The sequence below is a fragment of the Vespula pensylvanica genome, chromosome 6 (genome assembly GCF_014466175.1).
Source record: "Vespula pensylvanica isolate Volc-1 chromosome 6, ASM1446617v1, whole genome shotgun sequence".
In the NCBI taxonomy this organism is placed as follows: Eukaryota; Metazoa; Arthropoda; class Insecta; order Hymenoptera; family Vespidae; genus Vespula; species Vespula pensylvanica.
In genome coordinates, this window is record NC_057690.1 from 1,551,634 (window position 1) to 1,573,898 (window position 22,265).

Below are 22,265 nucleotides of genomic sequence, written 5' to 3' on the forward strand. Positions count from 1 at the left end.
TATAATAGATTTTGTTTTGTATAACTTGCAAACTTCGATGATCAAAGGAACGTATTCCTCACCGACAGAAATTAATTCGTTCGATCTTGCGATCTTCGGAAAAAGAAGAAGAAAAAGAAGAACGAGTATCGTTAATCGTACGAAAAACGTCATTTTTTTTCTTATATCGATCAATGAATTTATAAAAAGGACCATTCCTCACATAGTACAAATTCACGACTACACTGTTAAAATGTTCATGGGGAAAATTTTTACGCGACAGCGAACGAAGATCACACGAGACTAAATTTCTAAACTTTTGAAAGATTTATGGTCTCTTCGATTATACTGATTGTCGTGATGATCTGAACGCACGCGACGTATATTGAAAAAAAATTAATTTATGAGTGCTGGCATTGATTTTTTATCGATCATTTAATAAACGTTTTTATCATTCTCCTCTTTTTCTTCTTTTACATTTTTTTTCTTTGTTTTTTTATTTGTTTTTTCTTCAACGTATGGATATATTTCTGTCTATATTTGTATATCTACATACATACTTTACACATTTATATTATTCTACATACGATACATAGCAAAATGCAATACCTTAAAATAAAATGTTGAAATCATTAAAATAATTTAACATCAACCGATTAATATGAACGAGGCAATTATTTGACAAAATGATTTACTACCTACAAACGCTGTAAATCTAATCTAATCTTTCTTCATATGCGCATACGCGAGATTATCGTAGATAATTCTTATAACCAATTAAGAATATGTATCATATTAGAAAATTACAAGCAATAAGAACAATTCGTTGAAAACGAACATTAACGTTGTCGTTTTCGGTTCCCGTGATCTTTTGCAACATTTTTTATACTTCTCTTCTCTTTTACGTAGACTTCTGACGATTTAATTGAAGGGGTACGATCTACTATTGACATCTTCTTCATCTTAGAAGAAAATATACACTTTTCTATGATTAGAATAAATGTACTCAAAATGATACCAGTTTGGATGAAGAAAATAAGCGACATAACATTGTTTATGCGAACCGGTTTATGCTTCATCACATCATTCAATTTCTTCTTAAATGTCGTATCCTTTAAACGATTTATCATTCCATTGTCGATAAATTTCTGCAAGCTAGAATGAGTCTGTACTTTAATGTACGATAAATGAAATTTTACATTATTAATTGTATACTTACTGAAAATTGATAACGTCTGTGAATGGATTGTTTTTAGATAAAATCATGGCTAAATTGTCTACGCGTCCTGTATCGATAGCAACTAAGTTACATGTTATTTTAAGATTTGTTATTTTCTGTACTTCTTCAGACGTGTAAATTGCTAGTTTCCTATTATCACAAACCTGTGATTTAATAATAGATATTCAAAATAAAATTATGTGTGTGTGTGTGTGTACACATATGCTATTTTATTTTGTTTTCTTATATTATTTCACCGTACTTTTTTGAATCCATCCACTATATTTGATGTCAATTTTTTTTTTTCTATCATCAACTTCATCAATTTCTTTTCAAACGGATGTTGCGAATACTATAAATAAGTATTTTAGCTCATCTTCATATATTTATATATATATATATATATATATATATATATATATATGTACAGATACATGTACATTATATGTATATATATAATACATGATACTCACTGCAAACATATCATAATCCGCAGAACCACGAAAAACAGATAATTGATAAGTACCGTCTTCAACAAAACCCTTTAACGAACGAAAAGGTAATACAGTCGTACCAGATGTTAAAAAGCTTATCAAAGCCGCAGAATAGGCAGCCGATAATACGACAGCCAAAAGAATCATAGAGAAATATGCTATTCTTAACGAAGATCTATCAGGAAAATCTAAATCGAACGAATACTTTGTATAAATATATAAAATATAATAAAAAGATACAATAAAATAAAAGTTAGAATATAATAAAAAATATAATAAAAGATAGAGTTGAAACAAAATTTAAGAAACATTGTATCGTACCTGCCAGTCCCTGTTGACAAAATATACCCCAAATTTCCAGAAAATTGTCAGACAACAAATGTCCTATATTACGATCCGTTTTATTCTTTATTTTCAAAAGAACTAGTAAAATCGATCCAACAATTAATATCACCAATATAGCAATCCAAATAGAATGGGAGAATGCCTTAAAAAAACAACAATTTTTTAATTCATAAAAGTTAAGCCGCAGAAAAGAAAAAATTATAATGTCAGTTATCGTACTAGAAAAAAAGATGACCATTTAATCGCAAATATTTGTGGTTCGCGAATGTAAAGACATTTTTTTGTAAGCAAAAGAGGAAGCGTGAAGTCTACAGCATTCAATCTGGCACTGGTAATAGAAAAATCTGAAATAGAAATGTCAGCACGTTCAGCATATAATTCTCCCACTGCTCCGGACCAAGTTTTTTCTTTTGCATTCCAACTTCCATATTCTTCTACTTCCGAGACAATGTTTAAACTAAAATTAAGAGTCAAACAAAGTTCTGTCAATATTCTACCAAATATCCCATCTAATTCGTCATCCTCGTTTACGTTTATGAACGATGAATCCTAATATGAAATGAAATAATAAATGCTAATTAAATTAACTAGAAAATAGAAAGTGTGTATATATATATATATATATATATATATATATATATATATAGACTTAGAGAATATTTTACCTTGACTGTAACAGCTCTCATTATCAAACCTTGCAAATTACGTCTTCTCTCGTAAAGAGAATTTGGGGCAATTTTAATTATTCCTTTCTCTAAGCTCCACGTTGCTAAATCGTTGATTTCGGTTTGATTCGTATCAATCGAATACCATTCTCGTAAAATATTTTCCATACCGCAGCTGACTAACATTTTCGAGTTGAATCTTAAATGAAATATATTACTTGGTGGACTGTGACAATAATTGGAGCCATGTCCCTTGTAAATGAATAACACTAGCCAAACACCATAAGACATGTCAAATGTACTGGTTGCTAAAGAGAACTCATTAATCGCATTGTAATTTGAAATCAGAGCGATATAATGCGGTCGTACGATTCGATCTACATAGTACAATGATTTATGCAATTGCGAAAAGTACAAGTTCATGGATGTAAATCCTTCACGAGAAAGGGCACGCGTCCATTTAAAAATTATCGTTTTCATTTCCATTTCTAAAGAAAAAGAGAAAAATAATGATTGCAATAAAAAAGTGAAAATTAAAAATATTATTACAGCACCTTTCGCTGATTCGGAGTATAAGAAAATTGTTGATTTCGTTCCGTATAATTTGCATATGTCGATGATAAAAGGAACGTGTTCGTCACCGATAGGAAAATATTCGTAAGATCTTATGATTTTCGAAGGAAAAAGAAGAAAAAGAAAAACGAGTATCGCTAATCGTAGAAAAAGTCTCATTTTTGTCTTTCCTATTACTTAAATTGAACGAATCGGACTGTTTCTCAAATAGAACGAATCGATGGACTGTGTTCTAAGAAAATTTATGGAGAAAATTCTTACGCGACAACGAAAGAAGACAGCGAATGACTAAATTTCTAAACTTTCTAATAAAATAGTTATTGCCATTTGGAATATTGCGATCGTCGTAGAGATTGGTATGAACGCGTGACGTATGTTTTATATATGTGTGTGTGTATGTTTTTATACGTATTCTTGCAAAGACAATAATTTTATGCGTATCGGTATTGGTCTGTCGTCAATCGATTAATAAATGTTGTTTCATTCTCCCCTTCTTTCTTTTTTTTCTTTTCCTTCTTTTATTTGTCGAATGTATGTACATCCATCTGTGTTTATGTATCTACATAGCACACATTGTTCGTTTTTATTACGTACGAATGTTAAATGTAATGTTTTAAAAACGATGTACTTCCATTAAAATAATTTAATAGTCGTTCTAATCGATATAAACGAGAGAAGCACTTGATAAAATTATTTTGCGATCAACGAAAGTTATATACTAGTTCTTTTCCATATGCGCGAATACAAGGTTATCGTAGAAAATTGTTATAATTGATTGAGGAAACATTTGAAAAAGTATAAAGATTTGATTATAATATTAAACGAATAATATATCTCGTGCGTATTTAATTTAAAATTTAGATCATTAGATACGATGAACTTGCAATAATTCGTTTCATATCAATTCTTAAAAGTTTAATATCACAAAATCTAAATGTGTTTTTAAATACAATTTTTTAATTTTTTAAAAATCATTTCAATACTTGAAATATTTTCTATTAACACTCTCATGCCCAGTCACGTATTAATTAATTTTTTTCTTTACATTTTAAACGATTATTTATTAAAATAATATATAAATCCATAAAACGTGGGAATATTTAATATATTTATTTATATATTACCGTATATTTATTATTATTTTTATTATTTCCTCCAATATCATAACATATTCATCGAATAATAAATATTTGTAAAATGTAATTGATATATATACATATTTATTTATTTATTTATTTATTTATTTATTTATTTATTTATTTATTTATTTATTTATTTATTTATTTATTTATTTATTTATTTATTTATATTTATTTATTTATATTTATATGATATACATATATCGTATTATATTACGAAAAAGAAATTCATATTTCTTGAAATAGAAAAGAATTTCGTTTCGGTCTACCTGTATCGTGATGTAATATAGCGAATCACCAGCATGACTTAAAACTTTTATACTAGCTGCAATATAAGTTATTTCTTACGTGTAGATAAAGTCACGTGACGAAGTTTGGAATTCTGCATATCATTCAAAAATGGCGCTGAATGACACTTCCCGAATTCAAATGTCATAATTATTATTTCGTATCTATTATAAACAAACATCGATAAAAAGAAAAGATCATTTTCATTTAAAAAAAATAAAAATAATATTTTTATTATCATCGATTTATTTCGACGATTTGCTCTGATATATATATTATCGTTATTCAATTTTACTTCGTCAGCAATACCCCGCCATTTTGATTTGACGCAGGCGCTATTAACGCTGATGTGAATCAATATCCCACTTCAGCTATAAAAGAATCGTCAAGAGAATTCCAGGGACATATTGCGTTTTAATCGTGATCGAGATTTTACGTAGTCATTTTAATAGATTTTACGTTAAATATATATCTTTAATCGAGAAAAAAGATTTCTTTGGATCTTCTGTGTGATTTCTTCAAATTTAAACGACAATTTTTTATTACGAAATGGAGCATTTTAAAGCATATTTGATAATTCAAGGATCCTCGAAGGAAGAAGAGATTCGAAGATTTACGATTGATTCTGACGTTGTGACAAGTTATGTCTATTTGAAAGAAAAATTACAAACTGTTTTTCCAAACCTACGTGGAAAAAAATTTACAATCACTTGGAAAGGTAAAGATCTAAAAATTTTTAATAAGACTATACATTAATTTATGGTACATATTGTATTAATGTAAACCATCCCTTTGATTTTATATAAATTTTTAAGAAAATTTTATATGTTGAATTTTCCAGATGCCGAAGATGATCAGATAGCAATATCAACTGATGAAGAGTTACTCATTGCTTTAGCTGAATCCTCACAACATGGCACTCGTAAATTATACATTATACAACATCCAGAGCATGAGAAAAATGTATATGTTCAACCAGAAGAAATTGCAGGAGTACTCCATCATAATATCGTATGCGATGGTTGCAATAAGAATGTTAAAGGTTTCCGATATAAATGTATTGAATGTCCAGATTATGATTTATGTTTCGATTGTGAATCAAGAGGAGTACATCCTGAACATTGTATGATACGTATAGCAGTACCATTGCAATGGACATCCAGATATGGTAGACGCTTGGCTCATCATATGAAAAAATTTATTAGAAAAAGTGCTACATATAATACAAGAGCGGAAGATACAAGAGAATGTCCAGCTATGAATGAGAAACATTGTGGAAGATCTAGACCGAATTGCGATAATTCTTCATGGGTGGACACTTTTGCAGATTATTTTAATGATTGGACCTACAATGCAGGTGAGTGTCCCATGAAGAATAATATTCAAAAACCGCCAGAGACAGCAACTGAAGCTATACCTTCGCCCAATAAACCATCATCTAAAGAAACTAAAAAAGAGGCAAAACCACATATAGATCTTTTAAAGATGGTAGAAGACAATATCGCTCAATTTTTGAATCCTCTTGGAATTGACATCAGTATGAAAGTTAAAAATAATGAAAAATCTGATATGCCTCAAAATAATGCCCCTACTAAACAAGCTGAACCAAAAGTGTCATCAAATACAAATGAAAATGCTTCTGCAAAGTTTCCTGGAGAAGGCAGGAAATTGACAGAAGAACAAAATATTAATATTCCTGCATCTAATGTTGAATCTTTAACTAATAAAAATGCTTCACCTTCTGAAAAATCTGATAAATCCTCAGATGATGAAGATTGGACTATGGTGAATAAAGATGAACGATCTGCTGCACCTATTACCCCTGCTGCTTCTGTTACTGATCAAACTTTGCTGAATCCTTCTACTTCGTCTCAACCCACTAATGAAAATGTGCCAAACAAGGTAATGTTAATACAGGTTTGATACAGCAAAATATAGATATATCCATATATAAAGTAATAACATTTTTTTATGAAAAAATATACTATAATCAAAATATATTAAGTAAACTATATAAATCTTTTACATTTAGGTTGTTAATCCATCAGCACCTATAATAGAAGAGTCAAATGGAAATTTTTATCCACAATTACCAAAACCAGTTCAACAAGTTATCTATCATCAAAACCCAAAGATACAAAATGCTGTTGAAATTATGATGACTATGGGATTTTCTAATGAAGGTGGTTGGCTTACTCAACTATTAGAAATCAAAGATGGTGATATTGGAAAAGTTTTAGATATGCTATCACCTGTGCGCGAATGACGCAATTTATCTTGACTATATCTTATTAAAAAAAACTTAAGGGAAACCTTATATAAAAATAAAGTTATATATCTTTAAATATTGTAGTAACATTCCAACTTTAATAATAATCTATAATTCTATATACTTTTCTTTAATATACATATTAATGTAGAAATGTATTTCTAGCCTTTTTTGTTCTTAAATGTTTAGATTATAATATAATAATCAATAAAGCAGTGCAATGTTTAATTGTTCTCTATTTCTTTACATTTAATCCAAAATTAAAAAATATATATATATATTTTTTTTAATTGCTCCAAAATGGTTTTACTAGAGTAACATAAAACGAACAAATTCTTCGTTTTACTTTATTTAGAATATTTTTATAAAGATTTACAAATTTGCCTTATTTCAAGAGGATGACCAATACTCAATGCCCATATTTCTGCTAATCCATCTGCATTAATATCCCTAATCCATTTTCGCTCCTTGTAATATTCCATTAAAGAATCAAATTCAACTCTAGTGTAATTTTCTAATAAAATAGGTATAAAAGGATCTAAACAATCAAAGCCATCCTTACCAAGCAAGTATCTAGGATGGTCATATTCTCTTCTTTCCTAAAGACAATTATGATTATACAATCATTATTAATGATACAACCATAGATATATTACAGTCATAGAATTGTTTTATATTTTATAAATAGAAATTCAAATTTTTTATTTTAATTTATTTCATCTTATTACCTTGTTTGCTTTAGTATCTACTGTTAACACAGCAGCTCCATTGCACCAATCATCTTTTATAAAATTTAGAAATGATAAAGTTAATGATATTTGTCGTGGATTGACCCATACTTTATCATCATTACGTATTCTGGTATGATCTGACCAAAATGCATTATAACCATCTACAGCTGCTAAAACTTTACACTTTCCTGCAATGCTAGCTTCTTTTAATTCCATCAATAATGCATCTATTACACTGGATGCATATCTTATTCTGTTTATACCAAACTCTATCATTTCTAACAATGAAGAACCACTAGATGCTTTCTCTCTTATATTCCATTGATAATCTTTTGATATTCTAAGCTAGAACACAACTTTTATTATTATGAAATTTTTGTAAATAAATATTTGTAAATACTTACATCAAGTTTTGATAAAAGATTACTATTCTGATTTCTAAAATATAATAACCATTTCCCTGCCTCAACTGGTAAGTCTAAGATACTTGGATCTTTATACGAATTCGTAATTTCTTTTGGGAATCGAAACCAAATGTTAGCTAAAATTTAAAAAGCAGATATAATTTAATAGATATAAAATAATATGAACAATATAAAACATGAAATAATTATTATGATAGCTTTACATACGAGAAGGTACATGTATTATTATCATCTGCTTTATAAAAGCATAATGTAATATGTGCGTTAATGTTACTGATTTTCCTGTACCAAATTTTCCATCTATATATATGGTTAAAGAAATGTCATTACACAAAATATATATATATATATATATATATAATATTTTACAGAGAATGCTTTATAAAATAAAAGATTAATGAAAGGATACATAATACATATTTGTTTATAGGTCTACTATAATCTGCTTGTTCAAGATATGATATTACTTCTAATGCAGGATTTCTAATTAATATAGAACATTCATTAAAAGCAGTAGACAAAGTTAAAAAGTCTTTTGGAATTCCAATATTTTGAAAAAGTGTCTTGAATGTATCCTTTGGTATTGTGTATATCCTATTCAAATGTTGTTCATTATGATTTACAGGGTTTGATTCTATTGTACGAAAATTATGAAATTGTTCATCTGCTGTATCTTTGGGAAATATATTCGCCAATGTACTATATTGTTTTTGCCATCTTAATCGATATGAATATTGTAAGAATAATCCTAAAATTGTTTTAAATATTATAATCTATATATATGACATAACCAACAAAATTTATATAAACATTAGAATATTAAAAACTGAATAAACCAAAACTTACGAGATATTAATGACATATCTGCAATATTCTACTTAACGAATATATAATTCTTTAATATATCGACAAATATGTTTTAGTTTCCATACTAAAATTAATACCGAAACATATATTTATCTCTACTAAAGCAAAATAGCGAGTTATATACCAAGAAGAATACACTCATTAATATGATTGATAATGAGATATAACCAAAAATTATTGTGCGGCCTATGACTATCAGCGCCACCTAGTACTTCGTAGATCGATATATAAACTTATGGTTTCAAATTTGAAATTTATAGACACTCTTATTATTCGTTTTATTCATTTAACGATGAATATATCTACGATGATAAATGATAATAATGATAAAAATGATAAATGATAAATGAGAATCAATTAGAATATATAAGAATAATAAAGGAAAGAAAATTTTCAATATTTCTCTAACAAATTATATTAGAATTCTATCTAATTTACAATATTCGTCTACAGAAGTATGATCAGTAATGTAAAATGTAAAAATGTTTAGTTAAATACTTTAATATTTAATTAAAATTAAATTGAAAAAAATCTTTGAAACGCTTTTAAATATGCAGCCATTCGCCCGGTAGAACTTACGTTATATAATTTAGATATTAATATATCGCAAGTACTACCGACCCAGGTCTCACCGCATGGAGGTTGCTGCATCTGGAGACCCACAGGCTAACGATGATTCTATTCTAAAATACACGTAATTTACTAATCGATGTTTCAAGCAAATAAAACGGAGTCTAAGGAAAATATAAATGATCCCAACGTACCCCAATCAAGCGTGTATATGAAAATCAAGATACAACGATTATAATGATTATAATGAAAAGAATATTAAAATTGATATCATTTAGTATGGATATACATATGTAGATATATTTGTAACTTTTATCTATCTCGTAATTTTTATTGTAGCTATTACCAATATAGTCGATCTTATGGCAATATTCTTGGAATTGTAAAGATTGAAATTATAACGATATCTTTTTTCTAAGAAAAGCGAGAAATGAGCTGTTGCACATTTAATTCTGCACGGTATATTAATGATTTCGACAAAATAATGTTCTGATATTGTTCCTGTAAAATCTAATTCAATATTTTTTAAAATATTATTTTTAATAATTTATACACAGCACAATTTTTTTATTTATATACAGCACAAATTTTTTTGTATATACATCCCGAACGATATCTAAAACGTTCAACGATATGAATTATGTATATCTTTCAACATTAGATTTTAAAATACATTTATTATTTATGAATTGATGTTTTTAGGCAATTTTAAAAATATCTGTAATTTATTTTTGATTTTTAGTATAATAAATTTGATCAAAATGCTTTACTTTTTTATCATACATCGTATGATATCTAAACTATCATCAACGATGTTAACAATTTGAGTAAATTGTATCAAAATAATTAATATCGAATCTATAAAATCATAATCGGCGAAATAATTCTTGGATCGATAAATTTTATGGACAAATCGACGTTTAACATTTTTCATCACACTCAGAAAAATACGGTGGTGCACAGACACTATGCTTCATTCCAAAAGAAAACTTTGGTGATAGATCTAACAATTTGGGATTATATTTAGGTCCTGGGCTCTTACAGATATCTTTATAGCGATGGAAAAAGCCTATACTAAACATTGGTGATCTTGGTTTAACCACATCCAATGTATATGGGCCAGCAGGTCCCGGTCCACCAATACATTTGTCATCAGGAAGACGTACTCCTCTGTAAAAATAAAATAATACGGAATCAACGATCAATAAGACAAAAATAAACATATTGAAGTCTTACATGGTAAAGCTTGGTCCAGGGAACGACTTAATGTCGTAAGGTCCAGGCGATGCACATTCAGTTTTGTATCTAGTACGCCATTTTAGAGAAAATATAGGACCGCTTGGAGGAGTTGGTATAAAATATTTCGGACCAGGACCACAAGTTTTATCTGTAATACCAAAATAAGGAATATATAGCTATACTTCTTATAAATAAAGAAACTGTGAGATCAATTACCTGTAGTTTTTAACGCGAATCCATGAGTAAAACCTTTTGCTCTTACTTCTGGAAGCATATACTTTGGTCCAGGACCTTCACATACGTCTTCAGATATTTGCCTCATACCAAACGTGTATGCCGGATTTCGATACTTCGAAATACAATGATCGTTGTAACCAACGAGCGTTTTCAATTTGTACTTCGGTCCTGGAGCTTTTCAATCATAAAATTAGTAATTATTATATTCTTAAGAATAAAAATAAAATAGTATCTTCAAATTGAATTCTTACAGGGTATCCCGCAAAATGTTGCACTCGTAATTGTCTTAGATTTTATTGTATCATCGCCGCCACCAGCGGTTCTGTCTGCCCTGGGAGGCATTATAATAAAATTCTTATAAATTTTGATATCTGATAGAAAATTTTGTATTTACAAAAAATAAAAATGTTGTAATTTTTATGTCAACTACATTTTGATTAGACGAAAAGAGAAACAATTGACAGTTCGATATAATGTATCAATTTTTATACATACGTACGTACATTTGTACATATGTATATAATTATTTGAAATATATATATGTTCATATAATTAAATAGGAATATATATATATATATATCTTATTGAAGACATCACGTTTATTAAATAAGATATTGAAATATATAAACTTATTATACAATTTTTACAAAGGCTTGATAATACAACACATGCATATTTTTCCAATCAATCTTCATCTAAGCTTGTAATGGGATTTCCTGCACATTCACTATGTCTAACACCAAACGAATATTTTGGAGCGCGTTTTCCAGTATTATATGTAGGATTATAACGCGGTCCTGGACTATGATATTCTTCGGCATGATCGTGACGCCATTTAAGACTATATGCTGGATAGCGTTTCTTTATAACATTTTGATTAAGATCCGCGTAAGCTGCTGGACCTGGACCTAAAGAGTCTAATAGTGGTTCATAATAACCACCTCTGGAAAATAAAATATTGTAGGAATGTAGTATATTATTTACTAAATTTAATTTAATAAGTCATTATTAAATAAAAATTTACACACATCGTATAAGCAGCTTGTGCTCTCTTATCCGGTATTCTAGGACCTATACATGTTGGTATTGTGTAAGCATTTGGTCCAGGTCCTTCAAGAATTTGTAATGGTTGACCTTTTGATTTTATGCTATAAGCAGGAGCTCTACGACTATGATTCATTGGGAGACATTGTTCAGGCGAATATGCACCAGGTCCTGGTCCTAAGTCCAAAACTAAAAAAAAAAAAAAAATACAGACAATTAGTAATAAATTTTAATGTTTTATAAAATTTTATAGTTACAAAATACGAATATTTACAGAATAATAAAGTTCATGTTTTTACTTGTATCAGGATATCTAACGGCTATCGTGTATGCTGGTGATTTATCTAATCCAAATTTTGTTAATTTATTGATGTTATAGCGCGGACCAGGACCAACAGTTTCTTCACCTAATCCTACACGAAACCGTATACTATATGCTGGACCCCTATGTTTAGATGGATCATGTCCAACATATCCAACTAATGGAGGTAATTTATAAACTGGTCCAGGTCCTATGTTAAAGCATTCATTATAATTATATCGGTATAATAAAAAATATAAATGAGATTATTGTTACAATGTATAAATATTTCACTTATATACCTTTAGTTAGGCAGTCAAGTTTGGGTTTATGTTCTAAGTCTTCCATTTTCTAAGTTAAAAAACGCAAAATAAAAGGATATAAAACTCATAAAAGTTCTCAAAAATTAATGTAAAAAATTTACATATAATAATACATTATAGTAAATCATATAAGGACTATAGTTAATCTAGTATAGATTTAATATATAACTATATTCACAGCTATTAATGTTATTTATCAATCAATATTATCACAACAACTGTGTTGTAAAAATAATGTACTATTACAATTATGTAATGAGTAATGACATATTAATAAAATACAAATGAAACATATTAATTTTGAGTATAACAATTTATAATCAAAAAAAATATATTTTGCATACAAAATATTTACATAATAGAGTCTAAATCATTTTCTGAATCATCACTGAAGTCATCATTAAAATCATCATCTTTTCCTTCCTTAATTACTAAAGCTTTCAATTCCTCTAATATATTTTCTTTATTTAAAGATGATTTTTCAGTACTCTTTCCATTCTCTTCATCAGCATCACTTTCTTCTAAGTCTTCTTTCTCATTGCTATTAATTCCAGAATTAGATTTCTTGGAGTTACCTAAATAAAAAATATATATAATTTAATTATACATATAATCTCTAAATATTGGAATATATATCAAACTTACAACTACGATTCATATATCTTATAAATGTTCTACGTTTCCTTTCTGGTAATTTTTTTAACAATGTCTGTAATTCTGCATCTAATTTGATACTTTCTTCTTTATTCGGTTTAGCCTCAATTATTTCACGCTTTTCACCACATTTAGGACAAACTTGATGATTCTTTGCGCAAGGCAGGCACATTATATGATAAGCATGCTTTACAGTTTTCTGTTCACATTTAGTGCACTTAGCTGGTGCTTTAAGAGGTTTATATTTCTTATATTTAATCTTCCACTCGATTATTTTTTTACATCTTTCACATACATTGGCTACCTCAATATTATTGATAAATTTTGTTTTATGAGAGGTATCATGTAAATCATTCTTGAAGGCAGTTTGATTTTTATATTTTTGAGGCCTAGATCGATTTGCATTTCCCTTCTGACAACTCATATTTGAGCCGTTATTAATTTATTTACAAAATATCTATAAATATTATGCTTTAATGTACAATATTTTCTAATAACAAAATCGTTTATTTCGTATACCGTCTATACTATGAATTATTATAAATAAAATCCTGAATAAATTAATGTTCCTGATTAATTTATTATTTAGTAATAAAACTTGAATTAGTTTATATATACATATATGTGTGTGTATGTGTGTATATATATATTTATGTACTCACTTATTGAATGAAAACAAAGCATATACATATATACATAAAAAATACACCATAATATCATATGTCTACTATTAGAACGAAATTTCACCGCTAGATGGCACATAAATTGAATAGACTACAGGGCCGTAACTATGTAATCGTTAGCCTGATATTAAAAAAATATATATATATATAAACATACAAAAAGAAAAACTCGTTTATCAAAAATACTTTCTTTAAGAAAATAAAATAATTTCATTTTAATATATATACATATATATATATATATAAGTATATCAAATATTACGTACAGCAAAAATATAATATAACGTTTGACATGCTTTCAATTTAATATAATATTGCAGTAATGTTAAACACATTATTTATATCTACGTATTCAATATTAATACGACACAATGATATTGATCAAGAAAAATACTTTGTTGACTACATTAATATTCTTGTCTTTTTTCTTTCTTTTTTTTTTTTTTTGTTTTTCTTTTGCGTTCGCTAGACTTATTCCTCGTTTATCGTTTACACATAATAACATTAATCATGACCTTTAAATATAAGATTTTATCTTTTTCAAACATATATACACATTGATTTCAAGTAAAACTAAATTTATAAATTGATCGTATTAATAAGAACGATAATTAGAAAAATATTTTATAAAAATGTTGCACATACGTTTTATATATATAAATCGTTGTATACCTGCTTTTGTTATTCTTCGCTAGCTTTTACAAACTTCTCAATTTCTTCTACAAAAAAAAAGAAACGAATACACGTTTTTCACATGTTTAGAATATCTGACCAAATATATATTCCTTTTAAATATCCGTTGATCAACGTGCTATCTTCTCCTGGCAATTATGTCCAAACAATTACCTTGTTTCGAACGAACACATTCACATATCGAATAATTATTTATATAATTATTTCACATATTGAAACATTATTTATATAATTTTAATCGTCATATCCATACTTCTTTAATAGAATAAATGAGACAAATAATATATCAAATATATAAATTTTATTCTGTTATGAAGTGACTATAATTAATACCAAACAAATATAGCCAAGAGAAATTATTAGCGTATTAAATTTTTGTTGGCCCTTAAAAGGGCCATTTTTATTTGTCTTCATTAATCTCTCTTTTTTTCTTTTTTATTGTTGGTTTTATTTCTTTTTTTTTTTTTTTTTTTTTTTCTTTCTAATTTCTTTTTCTTGTGTGTGAATCGAATGTATTATGTAGTACTAGTATATTTGGTAACAGCTTTTGTTCCTTCACTAACAGCATGTTTGGCAAGTTCACCAGGAATTAATAAACGTACAGCAGTTTGAATTTCGCGAGAACTAATCGTAGCTCGTTTGTTGTTCAACGCCAATCGTGATGATTCCGCAGCTAATCTTTCAAATATATCAATTACAAAACTGTTCATTATGCTCATGGCTCTACTAGAAATTCCAGTATCGGGATGTACTTGTTTTAATACTTTGTAAATATATACGGCGTAACTTTCCTTCCTTCTTCGTTTTCTTTTCTTATCGGGTTTGCTTGCATTCCTTGGACTTTTCACTACTTTAGTATTGAGTTTCAAAGGCATTTTAAATAATACTTAGTGCGAAACTTATAAATGACTGAATTATAACACAGAGATAACAATCGGTTGATAATAATCGCCTTTGACGGTTCGTCGAATGATAAGTACTACGAGCTTAATCGACGAGTATATAAGAGAGAAAGGACCAATCACCGTAGACCAGAAAAATATTCACAGTTCATTGGTCGATGGCCTCAATTGTCTAGATATATACACACGATAAACAAAATTTCAAATTGTAGCGGCCTCTTAATTAACTTTACAAAAGTAATTCCAATAAATATAATATATTAATATAAAGATGAAGAAAAACAAATTAAAATAAAATAAAATAATACTAGAAGTTAAGAAGCTTAGTATTTTTATACTTAAATGTATTTAGTACTATCTTAAATTATTTATAATATTCATATATTTTATTATTTTTTAATCGTTATTTTCTATAATATCGAATGAATCATGTTGTGTTTATTCTTTAAAAATTTGAATCGTCACAATTTTTTATTCTTTATCTTTTGATTTATTTTGTATATCTTTTAGCATTAATGTATAAAATATTCAGTTCCTTGGGACAATATGAAAGGTACATAGTACAGCTCAAAAAGATACAAAGTTTATGGAATTATGAAATTGTCTCGAGAATAAAAAATGTATCTTTTATTTTTACATAGTAAACTAAAAGAACTTTTTGACCAATCCAATATATTGTACGTATTTAAAGACACAAAGCAAAAGAAAAAATTATATTCTAGAATAAATGACTCTTTAATTTCCTGTTGGAACGGATTAATATTCTGTTATTAGATTTACTTTGTACCTCTTATGGAATATCTTACAACGGAAGCAGAAAATACTATTTGAAATAAGAAAAGAACTAGAACTATCTTGATAAATCTCCAACTTACCATTTACGAAGATCAGAAGTCGATCGAATCAATATTTTGTCTTACATTTGTTTAGAGAGATGAACTTGAATATAATAAAATATTAAAGAATATCAATAATTGATAAAAGAAAAACAAACTCACCTATGTTTACATTTACAAGATTATTGTTGGTTATGATCCATATTTTATCACTTTTGTTTTAAACGTGTTATAAAATCAAATTATTATTTAGGAGCAAGTTATGTTTCTTTTGTTTGTATTTAATAAATAATAATATACAATATAGATAAAAAACTAAAATAATGTATACCTTACTTTGTAACAATAGGATTAGATTTAAGTTCAATTACTTTATTGCTATTGAATTTTATACTATAATTAAGGTTAGGTTTACGTTTAACTCATTTCTTTGTTTTATAATGACTATCTTTATGTATATGTATTTATTATTATTCCGATACGCTTGGACTTGGATTTTATAAAATGCGTTATAGCTATAGATTTTTAAAATTAACAATAAATAAAAATAAATATTTATTAATATTCGTCGATTATCTTTTTTTTTTTATAATATTAAATAACGACTATAATTATTTTATATAACTTCATTCTTGTATTATCGACGTTCTTTTAATTTTAATCTCTTTTACATCCTAAATCTTTTACGTCGTATGTAATGATATTAATTTGGCGGGAAGCAATTACGCTGTTACATATTATATAAATGAAAGATAATATATAAAAACGTCCTATAAGAGAAAAATCTACTGTCTTATCTAGTATAAAACATATTTCTTATATTTATTATACATTTTGTAATAAAAGATTACTTTTATTAAGCTTGATATATCTATAACATGTACATATACGTATATTTAAAGAGGTTAAGTACGTACGTATTTATTGATATTAGTAATCTTTTAGATTACTATATAAATTATTATACAAATGTTTGAGATCTCTTTACGGTTTATAAAATTTCGTGTTGTAAGGATTAACAAAAAATTTAATGTCGCAAAAAAATAAAAAGAAAATAAAATGGATATTAATATACATATCGAGTTATATTAAATTTGCAATATTACTTAAATATTACTATATGATATGTAAATTGTTATTTTAAGATCAGAGGGGTATGTATTTTTTTTCTTTCTCTTTTTTTATTTCTTTTTTCATAAACGTTTTAAACTAACGCAAGGTTCGTCCTATGTGATTTAATTAATTTGGGCCCTAATAAGGGCCGTTTTTTTTTAGTTTGGTAATTAAGCTCTCTCTCCTCGAATTCGTCTTGCCAATTGAATATCCTTTGGCATTATTGTAACACGTTTAGCATGAATAGCACAAAGATTAGTATCTTCGAACAAACCAACGAGATATGCTTCGCTCGCTTCTTGCAAAGCCATTACGGCAGAACTTTGAAAACGAAGATCGGTTTTAAAATCTTGAGCTATTTCACGAACGAGCCGTTGGAATGGTAACTTTCGGATCAATAATTCGGTACTTTTCTGATATCTACGAATTTCACGAAGTGCGACAGTGCCAGGACGATAACGATGAGGTTTTTTAACTCCTCCAGTAGCAGGTGCACTTTTACGAGCAGCTTTAGTAGCCAATTGTTTTCGTGGAGCTTTTCCACCAGTCGATTTACGAGCAGTTTGTTTAGTACGAGCCATCTTTAAGATGTAATAATATGTAATAAACGAAGACAGAGTACTACGTCAATGAGAGCAAAATGCAAAAGAAGGGTATGATATTGCGAAGTCTCCATATATATATGTATATGTATATATATATATACATATATATATATCTTAAGCATCTTATTTCTGATTGGTTCACAGTACACTGGTGGGGATACGGTATGAACTCGGTCTATAAAAAGCGGCGCATCTGCCCAAACGATACATTCGAGTTGTAAGCTTTGGCGTATCGTGATCGTTCTTGTCTGGCTCTCTTTCTTTACGAATAAAATCAATTAATCATGACCGGCCGTGGTAAGGGAGGAAAAGGATTGGGAAAGGGAGGAGCGAAGCGTCATAGAAAAGTTCTGCGTGATAACATCCAAGGTATTACCAAACCAGCTATTCGTCGATTGGCTCGACGTGGTGGTGTAAAACGTATCTCAGGTCTGATATACGAAGAAACACGCGGCGTTCTTAAAGTTTTTCTTGAAAACGTCATTCGTGACGCTGTTACGTATACCGAACACGCTAAAAGAAAAACTGTCACCGCCATGGACGTCGTTTATGCTTTGAAAAGACAAGGCAGAACTCTTTACGGATTTGGAGGTTAAGAGGAGAGGAAATTTTGCTTATTCAATCGGCCCTTTTCAGGGCCACAAAATCTATTTTACAAATGGAACAAATACATCGTTTTATAGTTTTAACGATATTAAAATCATTTGAAAAAATACCTATTTTAAATTATCCTATTTCTTTCTTTCTTTTTATATCCACCCATATCTCATTCAAGTTGTACAACGAATTTTCCATTTATTTGTTGTAACGTTATATATTCAACATAATTAATTTATATCATATTTGTCATATATACGTACACGTATTTATAATTAAATTGAAATAGAAAATAAAAAAAATTGTATTCCGAATTTGCCACAATTATTTTATAACATCGATTACACGTTCTAATGCGTACATATCGATGAGTATATTAGGTCGTCGATTGTTCGATAACCTTCGAGCGCCCTTCCTGTAGATGGCGCTGAAGCATGCACAACTTTATTACATTTCTATTTCTTGATTCAATTATAAGAAATATAAAAATCATATCTACAAATATTAATATCGACTGTTGCCGTTTGATAGTAGTTAATATTCAAAGTTCATATTTTATCAATATCGTATAATTTAATTTTAAGTTATCCACGAATAGTGCGTGACCGAAGAGATCACATTTTTATAAGATACTGTATGTAAGTGACTCATGCTCTTTATAAGATCAGTTCGTACCGAATCGCATCAGTTGCATAGCAAGTTGCATCGTGCATAGTTGCTATCATAATGAAGCAAAAATGTATCCTGATATTTTCCGTGATAATATTTTTTCTATCGCCACCGGCGTTACAGTTAAGATTATCGAATCGATTTCACATAAGACGAATGAAAAAAGGACGTCATATTAATGAAAATGGCGGGAAATATAAATACGAGATTAAAACGTTTGAAGTCCCGGTAAGTGATTATTATCGATTATATTTCCTATACATAAATTATTGCAAATGTATTTGAACGAAAAAAAGATATATATATATATATGTATATATTTATATTTATTCGTTTTTTATGTTTCGCAGGTAGACCATTTTAGTTTTGCTGTGAAAGATAAATTTAATATTAGATATCTCGTAAACGATACATGGCAACGAGAGAACAATGCACCTATTTTTTTTTACACAGGAAACGAAGGTGATATAGAAGTATTCGCGGAAAATACTGTAATTATGATACTTTATATTTTTTATGCATCTATCTTTTTCTTTCTTTTCTCTCTCTCTTTTTTTTTTTTTTTTTGACAAAATTGATGAGTGTATCTTCTTTTGCTTTTTTTTTCTTTATTTTTCATTTAGGGTTTTATGTGGGAAATAGCACCCGAGTTCGGTGCTACGGTGATCTTTGCCGAACATCGATATTATGGCGAGTCAATGCCATTTGGAAATAAATCCCTTATTGATCCTGCACATTGGGGATATTTAACGTCGCAACAAGCCATTGCAGATTATGTCGATTTGATCGAATATTTGAGATCAGATGAGAATAGAAAGCATAGTCCTGTTATTGTTTTCGGTGGTTCATACGGTGGTATGCTGAGTTCATGGATGCGTATGAAATATCCGCACATCGTCCAAGGGTGTGTTATTAAAGAGATAACAATATTTAATAGAATATTTAATATTAATTTTTGATAAAGAAATAATTTTTTCAGACGTTATCTTACCTTATAAACGTCATAAAAATATTTTTTTTCTCGATAAAACGATTTAGTTCGTAAATGGAGAATTACGAGTATTTTATTATACATAATAATAAGAATAAGTAAACTTTGTTATCGTTTTTTCTTTGTAAGCATTATTCTTAATTAGGAAAAATTAGTATTTATAAAATTAATATTTACGTCAAATTTATTAGTCGTATTAATTGTATATACATACATATGTATATATTTCCAGAGCCATTGCAGCATCAGCTCCAATTTTGCAATTTACCGGTGTTTCTTCTTGCGAATCTTTTGCACGTATAACAACATCGAGTTATCGTGCGGCATGTGATACGTGTCCGAAATTGATACAAAGATCATGGAACGTAATAACGAACGTCACGTCCAACGGTATGCTGATAGATATCTTTTTCTTTGTTTCTTTTTTTTCTCTTTTTGTTTTGAGTCGAACGAAATTACACCTTTTTATTTTTATTAACAGACGAAGGTAAGAAATGGTTGTCAGAAAACTGGAAATTATGTCAACCGCTTACAAATTCAACGCACGTTGAAGAATTACAAGCTTTTCTGGAAGATGTTTATGGAACTATCGCGATGGTCAATTATCCGTATGAAACTAACTTTATAGTACCATTACCTCCTAATCCTGTTAAAGTAAGAAGAGATATTTATGGCAGTGATTATGATAATGATCTAATCAAAAATATAAGGCATAGATTAATATTATGAATATTAATTTTTGTTTGTATCTTCTTTCCAGGTTTTCTGCAATCATTTATCAAATAAGTCTCTAACAGGAAAACCCCTGTTAACAGCATTGTATAAAGCTTTAAATGTTTTCACAAATTATACCGGTCAAACAAATTGCACCGACATAGAAAATGCTTCAGGAAACTTAGATGCACTGGCTTGGGATTATCAAGCATGTAGCGAAATATTTATAACTATTTGTAGCGACGGAGTAAATGATATGTTTCGATCTGAACCTTGGGATATTAAAAAAATAAGCGAGGATTGTTTGAAAAAACATGGTGCACATTCTTATCCATATATGGTTTGTAAAGAATATGGATGTAAAGATCTTTCAACTGCTACCAATATCGTTTTTAGGTAAGTTTAATGGATAAATTGTGTATAATTTTGTATACAAGAAACTAATCACTTTTTATTTAGCAATGGATTATTGGATCCATGGTCAGGTGGTGGTGTGTTATGGAATTTGTCTTCCTCTGCAACTGCTGTGATTATTCCAGAAGGGGCTCATCACATTGACTTAAGGGGTAGTAATCCTAGAGATCCTTATAGTGTTATACTAGCAAGAAAATATCATCGTTATTATATAAAACAGTGGATCAAGCAATACAAACAACAGAAAAAGAGAATACTGGTAACATAATTATATAATTTTTCTTTTCTTTTCAATTGATGCTGTTTTATTGTGAGTGACTTTATAAAAAAAGAAAATATATATATATATATATATATATATATATATATATATATATATATATAGTTTATACATATATATTTGTCATCATTAAATTTTATTTTTCAAATTATAAATACAAAGGCAGCATACGCAGACAATTATAATCATTAAAGTCTAGCTATTGTGATTCTTATATTACTTGTAAATAAAGTGCAGACAAAAAAATATTCAAAATAATATAAGCGTTTTTTTATCACAGTACTTAATAAATGCATCATAAGTAACTACAAAAGATTAAAGAACATAAAAAGTACGTAAGAATAAATCTAGTCAGTGTCTTAACACATTGAAAATTCAGGTTTGATAATTGAATGGCTCTATAATT

The 22,265-nt window shown here is 28.2% G+C and overlaps 10 protein-coding genes across 17 annotated transcripts; 3 read left to right on the forward strand and 7 right to left on the reverse strand.

Moving 5' to 3' along the window:
• Positions 1–511: 511 nt before the first annotated feature.
• LOC122629889 lies at positions 512–1,541 on the reverse strand. Of its 2 annotated transcripts, XM_043813752.1 has the most exons (4): positions 1,461–1,541; positions 1,199–1,362; positions 1,044–1,134; positions 512–964 (listed from the first exon to the last, which is right to left on the reverse strand). In XM_043813752.1, exons 1-4 carry the CDS (start codon positions 1,518–1,520, stop codon positions 938–940), a joined length of 342 nt encoding a protein of 113 aa, XP_043669687.1. In that variant the 5' UTR covers positions 1,521–1,541; the 3' UTR covers positions 512–937. The 2 variants fall into 2 exon arrangements, with proteins under 2 accessions (XP_043669687.1, XP_043669686.1); XM_043813751.1 differs by having other exon boundaries at positions 512–1,134.
• Positions 1,531–2,993, reverse strand: LOC122630151 (glutamate receptor ionotropic, delta-1-like). Its single transcript, XM_043814334.1, has 5 exons — positions 2,703–2,993; positions 2,257–2,586; positions 2,014–2,179; positions 1,668–1,880; positions 1,531–1,550 (listed from the first exon to the last, which is right to left on the reverse strand). Exons 1-5 carry the CDS (start codon positions 2,991–2,993, stop codon positions 1,531–1,533), a joined length of 1,020 nt encoding a protein of 339 aa, XP_043670269.1.
• Positions 2,994–5,099: 2,106 nt separating this feature from the next.
• Positions 5,100–7,090, forward strand: LOC122629888 (sequestosome-1). Of its 2 annotated transcripts, XM_043813750.1 has the most exons (4): positions 5,100–5,420; positions 5,544–6,059; positions 6,468–6,604; positions 6,735–7,090. In XM_043813750.1, exons 1-4 carry the CDS (start codon positions 5,252–5,254, stop codon positions 6,966–6,968), a joined length of 1,056 nt encoding a protein of 351 aa, XP_043669685.1. In that variant the 5' UTR covers positions 5,100–5,251; the 3' UTR covers positions 6,969–7,090. The 2 variants fall into 2 exon arrangements, with proteins under 2 accessions (XP_043669685.1, XP_043669684.1); XM_043813749.1 differs by having other exon boundaries at positions 5,544–6,604.
• A 214-nt stretch (positions 7,091–7,304) lies between these two features.
• On the reverse strand, positions 7,305–9,140 carry LOC122629968 (28S ribosomal protein S29, mitochondrial). Its single transcript, XM_043813921.1, has 6 exons — positions 8,974–9,140; positions 8,537–8,875; positions 8,335–8,427; positions 8,107–8,243; positions 7,700–8,047; positions 7,305–7,570 (listed from the first exon to the last, which is right to left on the reverse strand). Exons 1-6 carry the CDS (start codon positions 8,987–8,989, stop codon positions 7,334–7,336), a joined length of 1,170 nt encoding a protein of 389 aa, XP_043669856.1. The 5' UTR covers positions 8,990–9,140; the 3' UTR covers positions 7,305–7,333.
• A 796-nt stretch (positions 9,141–9,936) lies between these two features.
• On the reverse strand, positions 9,937–11,559 carry LOC122630295 (outer dense fiber protein 3B-like). Its single transcript, XM_043814658.1, has 4 exons — positions 11,292–11,559; positions 11,020–11,214; positions 10,801–10,951; positions 9,937–10,734 (listed from the first exon to the last, which is right to left on the reverse strand). Exons 1-4 carry the CDS (start codon positions 11,380–11,382, stop codon positions 10,485–10,487), a joined length of 687 nt encoding a protein of 228 aa, XP_043670593.1. The 5' UTR covers positions 11,383–11,559; the 3' UTR covers positions 9,937–10,484.
• A 58-nt stretch (positions 11,560–11,617) lies between these two features.
• LOC122630294 (uncharacterized protein C9orf85 homolog) lies at positions 11,618–14,123 on the reverse strand. Of its 6 annotated transcripts, none has more exons than XM_043814653.1 (5): positions 13,064–13,203; positions 12,688–12,736; positions 12,384–12,596; positions 12,069–12,273; positions 11,618–11,983 (listed from the first exon to the last, which is right to left on the reverse strand). In XM_043814653.1, exons 2-5 carry the CDS (start codon positions 12,731–12,733, stop codon positions 11,725–11,727), a joined length of 723 nt encoding a protein of 240 aa, XP_043670588.1. In that variant the 5' UTR covers positions 12,734–12,736; positions 13,064–13,203; the 3' UTR covers positions 11,618–11,724. The 6 variants fall into 6 exon arrangements, with proteins under 6 accessions (XP_043670588.1, XP_043670589.1, XP_043670587.1 ...); XM_043814654.1 differs by having other exon boundaries at positions 13,053–13,191; XM_043814656.1 differs by lacking the exons at positions 11,618–11,983; positions 12,069–12,273 and adding exons at positions 13,354–13,819; positions 14,025–14,123 and having other exon boundaries at positions 12,454–12,596; positions 13,064–13,283.
• A 1,060-nt stretch (positions 14,124–15,183) lies between these two features.
• LOC122630297 (late histone H2B.L4-like) lies at positions 15,184–15,727 on the reverse strand. The gene has a single exon (XM_043814661.1). It carries the CDS (start codon positions 15,611–15,613, stop codon positions 15,254–15,256), a length of 360 nt encoding a protein of 119 aa, XP_043670596.1. The 5' UTR covers positions 15,614–15,727; the 3' UTR covers positions 15,184–15,253.
• A 1,992-nt stretch (positions 15,728–17,719) lies between these two features.
• On the reverse strand, positions 17,720–18,254 carry LOC122630296 (histone H3). Its single transcript, XM_043814659.1, has one exon. It carries the CDS (start codon positions 18,168–18,170, stop codon positions 17,760–17,762), a length of 411 nt encoding a protein of 136 aa, XP_043670594.1. The 5' UTR covers positions 18,171–18,254; the 3' UTR covers positions 17,720–17,759.
• A 136-nt stretch (positions 18,255–18,390) lies between these two features.
• On the forward strand, positions 18,391–18,840 carry LOC122630298 (histone H4). The gene has a single exon (XM_043814662.1). The coding sequence runs from the start codon at positions 18,479–18,481 to the stop codon at positions 18,788–18,790; it is 312 nt and encodes a 103-aa protein (XP_043670597.1). The 5' UTR covers positions 18,391–18,478; the 3' UTR covers positions 18,791–18,840.
• A 379-nt stretch (positions 18,841–19,219) lies between these two features.
• Positions 19,220–22,117, forward strand: LOC122630293 (lysosomal Pro-X carboxypeptidase). Its single transcript, XM_043814650.1, has 7 exons — positions 19,220–19,688; positions 19,811–19,951; positions 20,084–20,364; positions 20,684–20,841; positions 20,933–21,105; positions 21,212–21,561; positions 21,625–22,117. The coding sequence occupies exons 1-7, from the start codon at positions 19,518–19,520 to the stop codon at positions 21,845–21,847; spliced, it is 1,497 nt and encodes a 498-aa protein (XP_043670585.1). The 5' UTR covers positions 19,220–19,517; the 3' UTR covers positions 21,848–22,117.
• Positions 22,118–22,265: the final 148 nt, after the last annotated feature.

Bases quoted from the DNA above. Each gene is read 5' to 3' on its own strand.
- LOC122629968 (XM_043813921.1), bottom strand. The intron at 8,428-8,536 runs GTATCCTTTCAT...CCATATATATAG, and splicing joins TATAAACAAATATGTATTAT to ATGGAAAATTTGGTACAGGA. The intron at 8,048-8,106 runs GTAAGTATTTAC...GTTGTGTTCTAG, and splicing joins ATCTTTTATCAAAACTTGAT to CTTAGAATATCAAAAGATTA.
- LOC122630296 (XM_043814659.1), bottom strand. From the start codon at position 18,170: ATGGCTCGTACTAAACAAACTGCTCGTAAATCGACTGGTGGAAAAGCT.
- LOC122630151 (XM_043814334.1), bottom strand. From the start codon at position 2,993: ATGTCTTATGGTGTTTGGCTAGTGTTATTCATTTACAAGGGACATGGC. The intron at 2,587-2,702 runs GTAAAATATTCT...ATTTCATATTAG, and splicing joins TGAGAGCTGTTACAGTCAAG to GATTCATCGTTCATAAACGT. The intron at 1,881-2,013 runs GTACGATACAAT...CGTTCGATTTAG, and splicing joins TTGTCAACAGGGACTGGCAG to ATTTTCCTGATAGATCTTCG.
- LOC122630297 (XM_043814661.1), bottom strand. From the start codon at position 15,613: ATGCCTTTGAAACTCAATACTAAAGTAGTGAAAAGTCCAAGGAATGCA.
- LOC122629888 (XM_043813749.1), top strand. From the start codon at position 5,252: ATGGAGCATTTTAAAGCATATTTGATAATTCAAGGATCCTCGAAGGAA. The intron at 5,421-5,543 runs GTAAAGATCTAA...TGAATTTTCCAG, and splicing joins ATTTACAATCACTTGGAAAG to ATGCCGAAGATGATCAGATA. The intron at 6,605-6,734 runs GTAATGTTAATA...TTTTACATTTAG, and splicing joins ATGAAAATGTGCCAAACAAG to GTTGTTAATCCATCAGCACC.
- LOC122630298 (XM_043814662.1), top strand. From the start codon at position 18,479: ATGACCGGCCGTGGTAAGGGAGGAAAAGGATTGGGAAAGGGAGGAGCG.
- LOC122629889 (XM_043813751.1), bottom strand. From the start codon at position 1,520: ATGAAGTTGATGATAGAAAAAAAAAAATTGACATCAAATATAGTGGAT. The intron at 1,363-1,460 runs GTACGGTGAAAT...ATTAAATCACAG, and splicing joins TAGTGGATGGATTCAAAAAA to GTTTGTGATAATAGGAAACT. The intron at 1,135-1,198 runs GTAAGTATACAA...GACTCATTCTAG, and splicing joins ACAGACGTTATCAATTTTCA to CTTGCAGAAATTTATCGACA.
- LOC122630294 (XM_043814653.1), bottom strand. From the start codon at position 12,733: ATGGAAGACTTAGAACATAAACCCAAACTTGACTGCCTAACTAAAG. The intron at 12,274-12,383 runs GTAAAAACATGA...TTTTTTTTTTAG, and splicing joins CGTTAGATATCCTGATACAA to TTTTGGACTTAGGACCAGGA. The intron at 11,984-12,068 runs GTGTGTAAATTT...TTTATTTTCCAG, and splicing joins GCACAAGCTGCTTATACGAT to AGGTGGTTATTATGAACCAC.
- LOC122630295 (XM_043814658.1), bottom strand. From the start codon at position 11,382: ATGCCTCCCAGGGCAGACAGAACCGCTGGTGGCGGCGATGATACAATA. The intron at 11,215-11,291 runs GTAAGAATTCAA...ATGATTGAAAAG, and splicing joins AACATTTTGCGGGATACCCT to CTCCAGGACCGAAGTACAAA. The intron at 10,735-10,800 runs GTAAGACTTCAA...TTATTTTTACAG, and splicing joins CCTGGACCAAGCTTTACCAT to AGGAGTACGTCTTCCTGATG.
- LOC122630293 (XM_043814650.1), top strand. From the start codon at position 19,518: ATGAAGCAAAAATGTATCCTGATATTTTCCGTGATAATATTTTTTCTA. The intron at 19,689-19,810 runs GTAAGTGATTAT...TATGTTTCGCAG, and splicing joins TTAAAACGTTTGAAGTCCCG to GTAGACCATTTTAGTTTTGC. The intron at 20,365-20,683 runs GTGTGTTATTAA...ATATATTTCCAG, and splicing joins TATCCGCACATCGTCCAAGG to AGCCATTGCAGCATCAGCTC.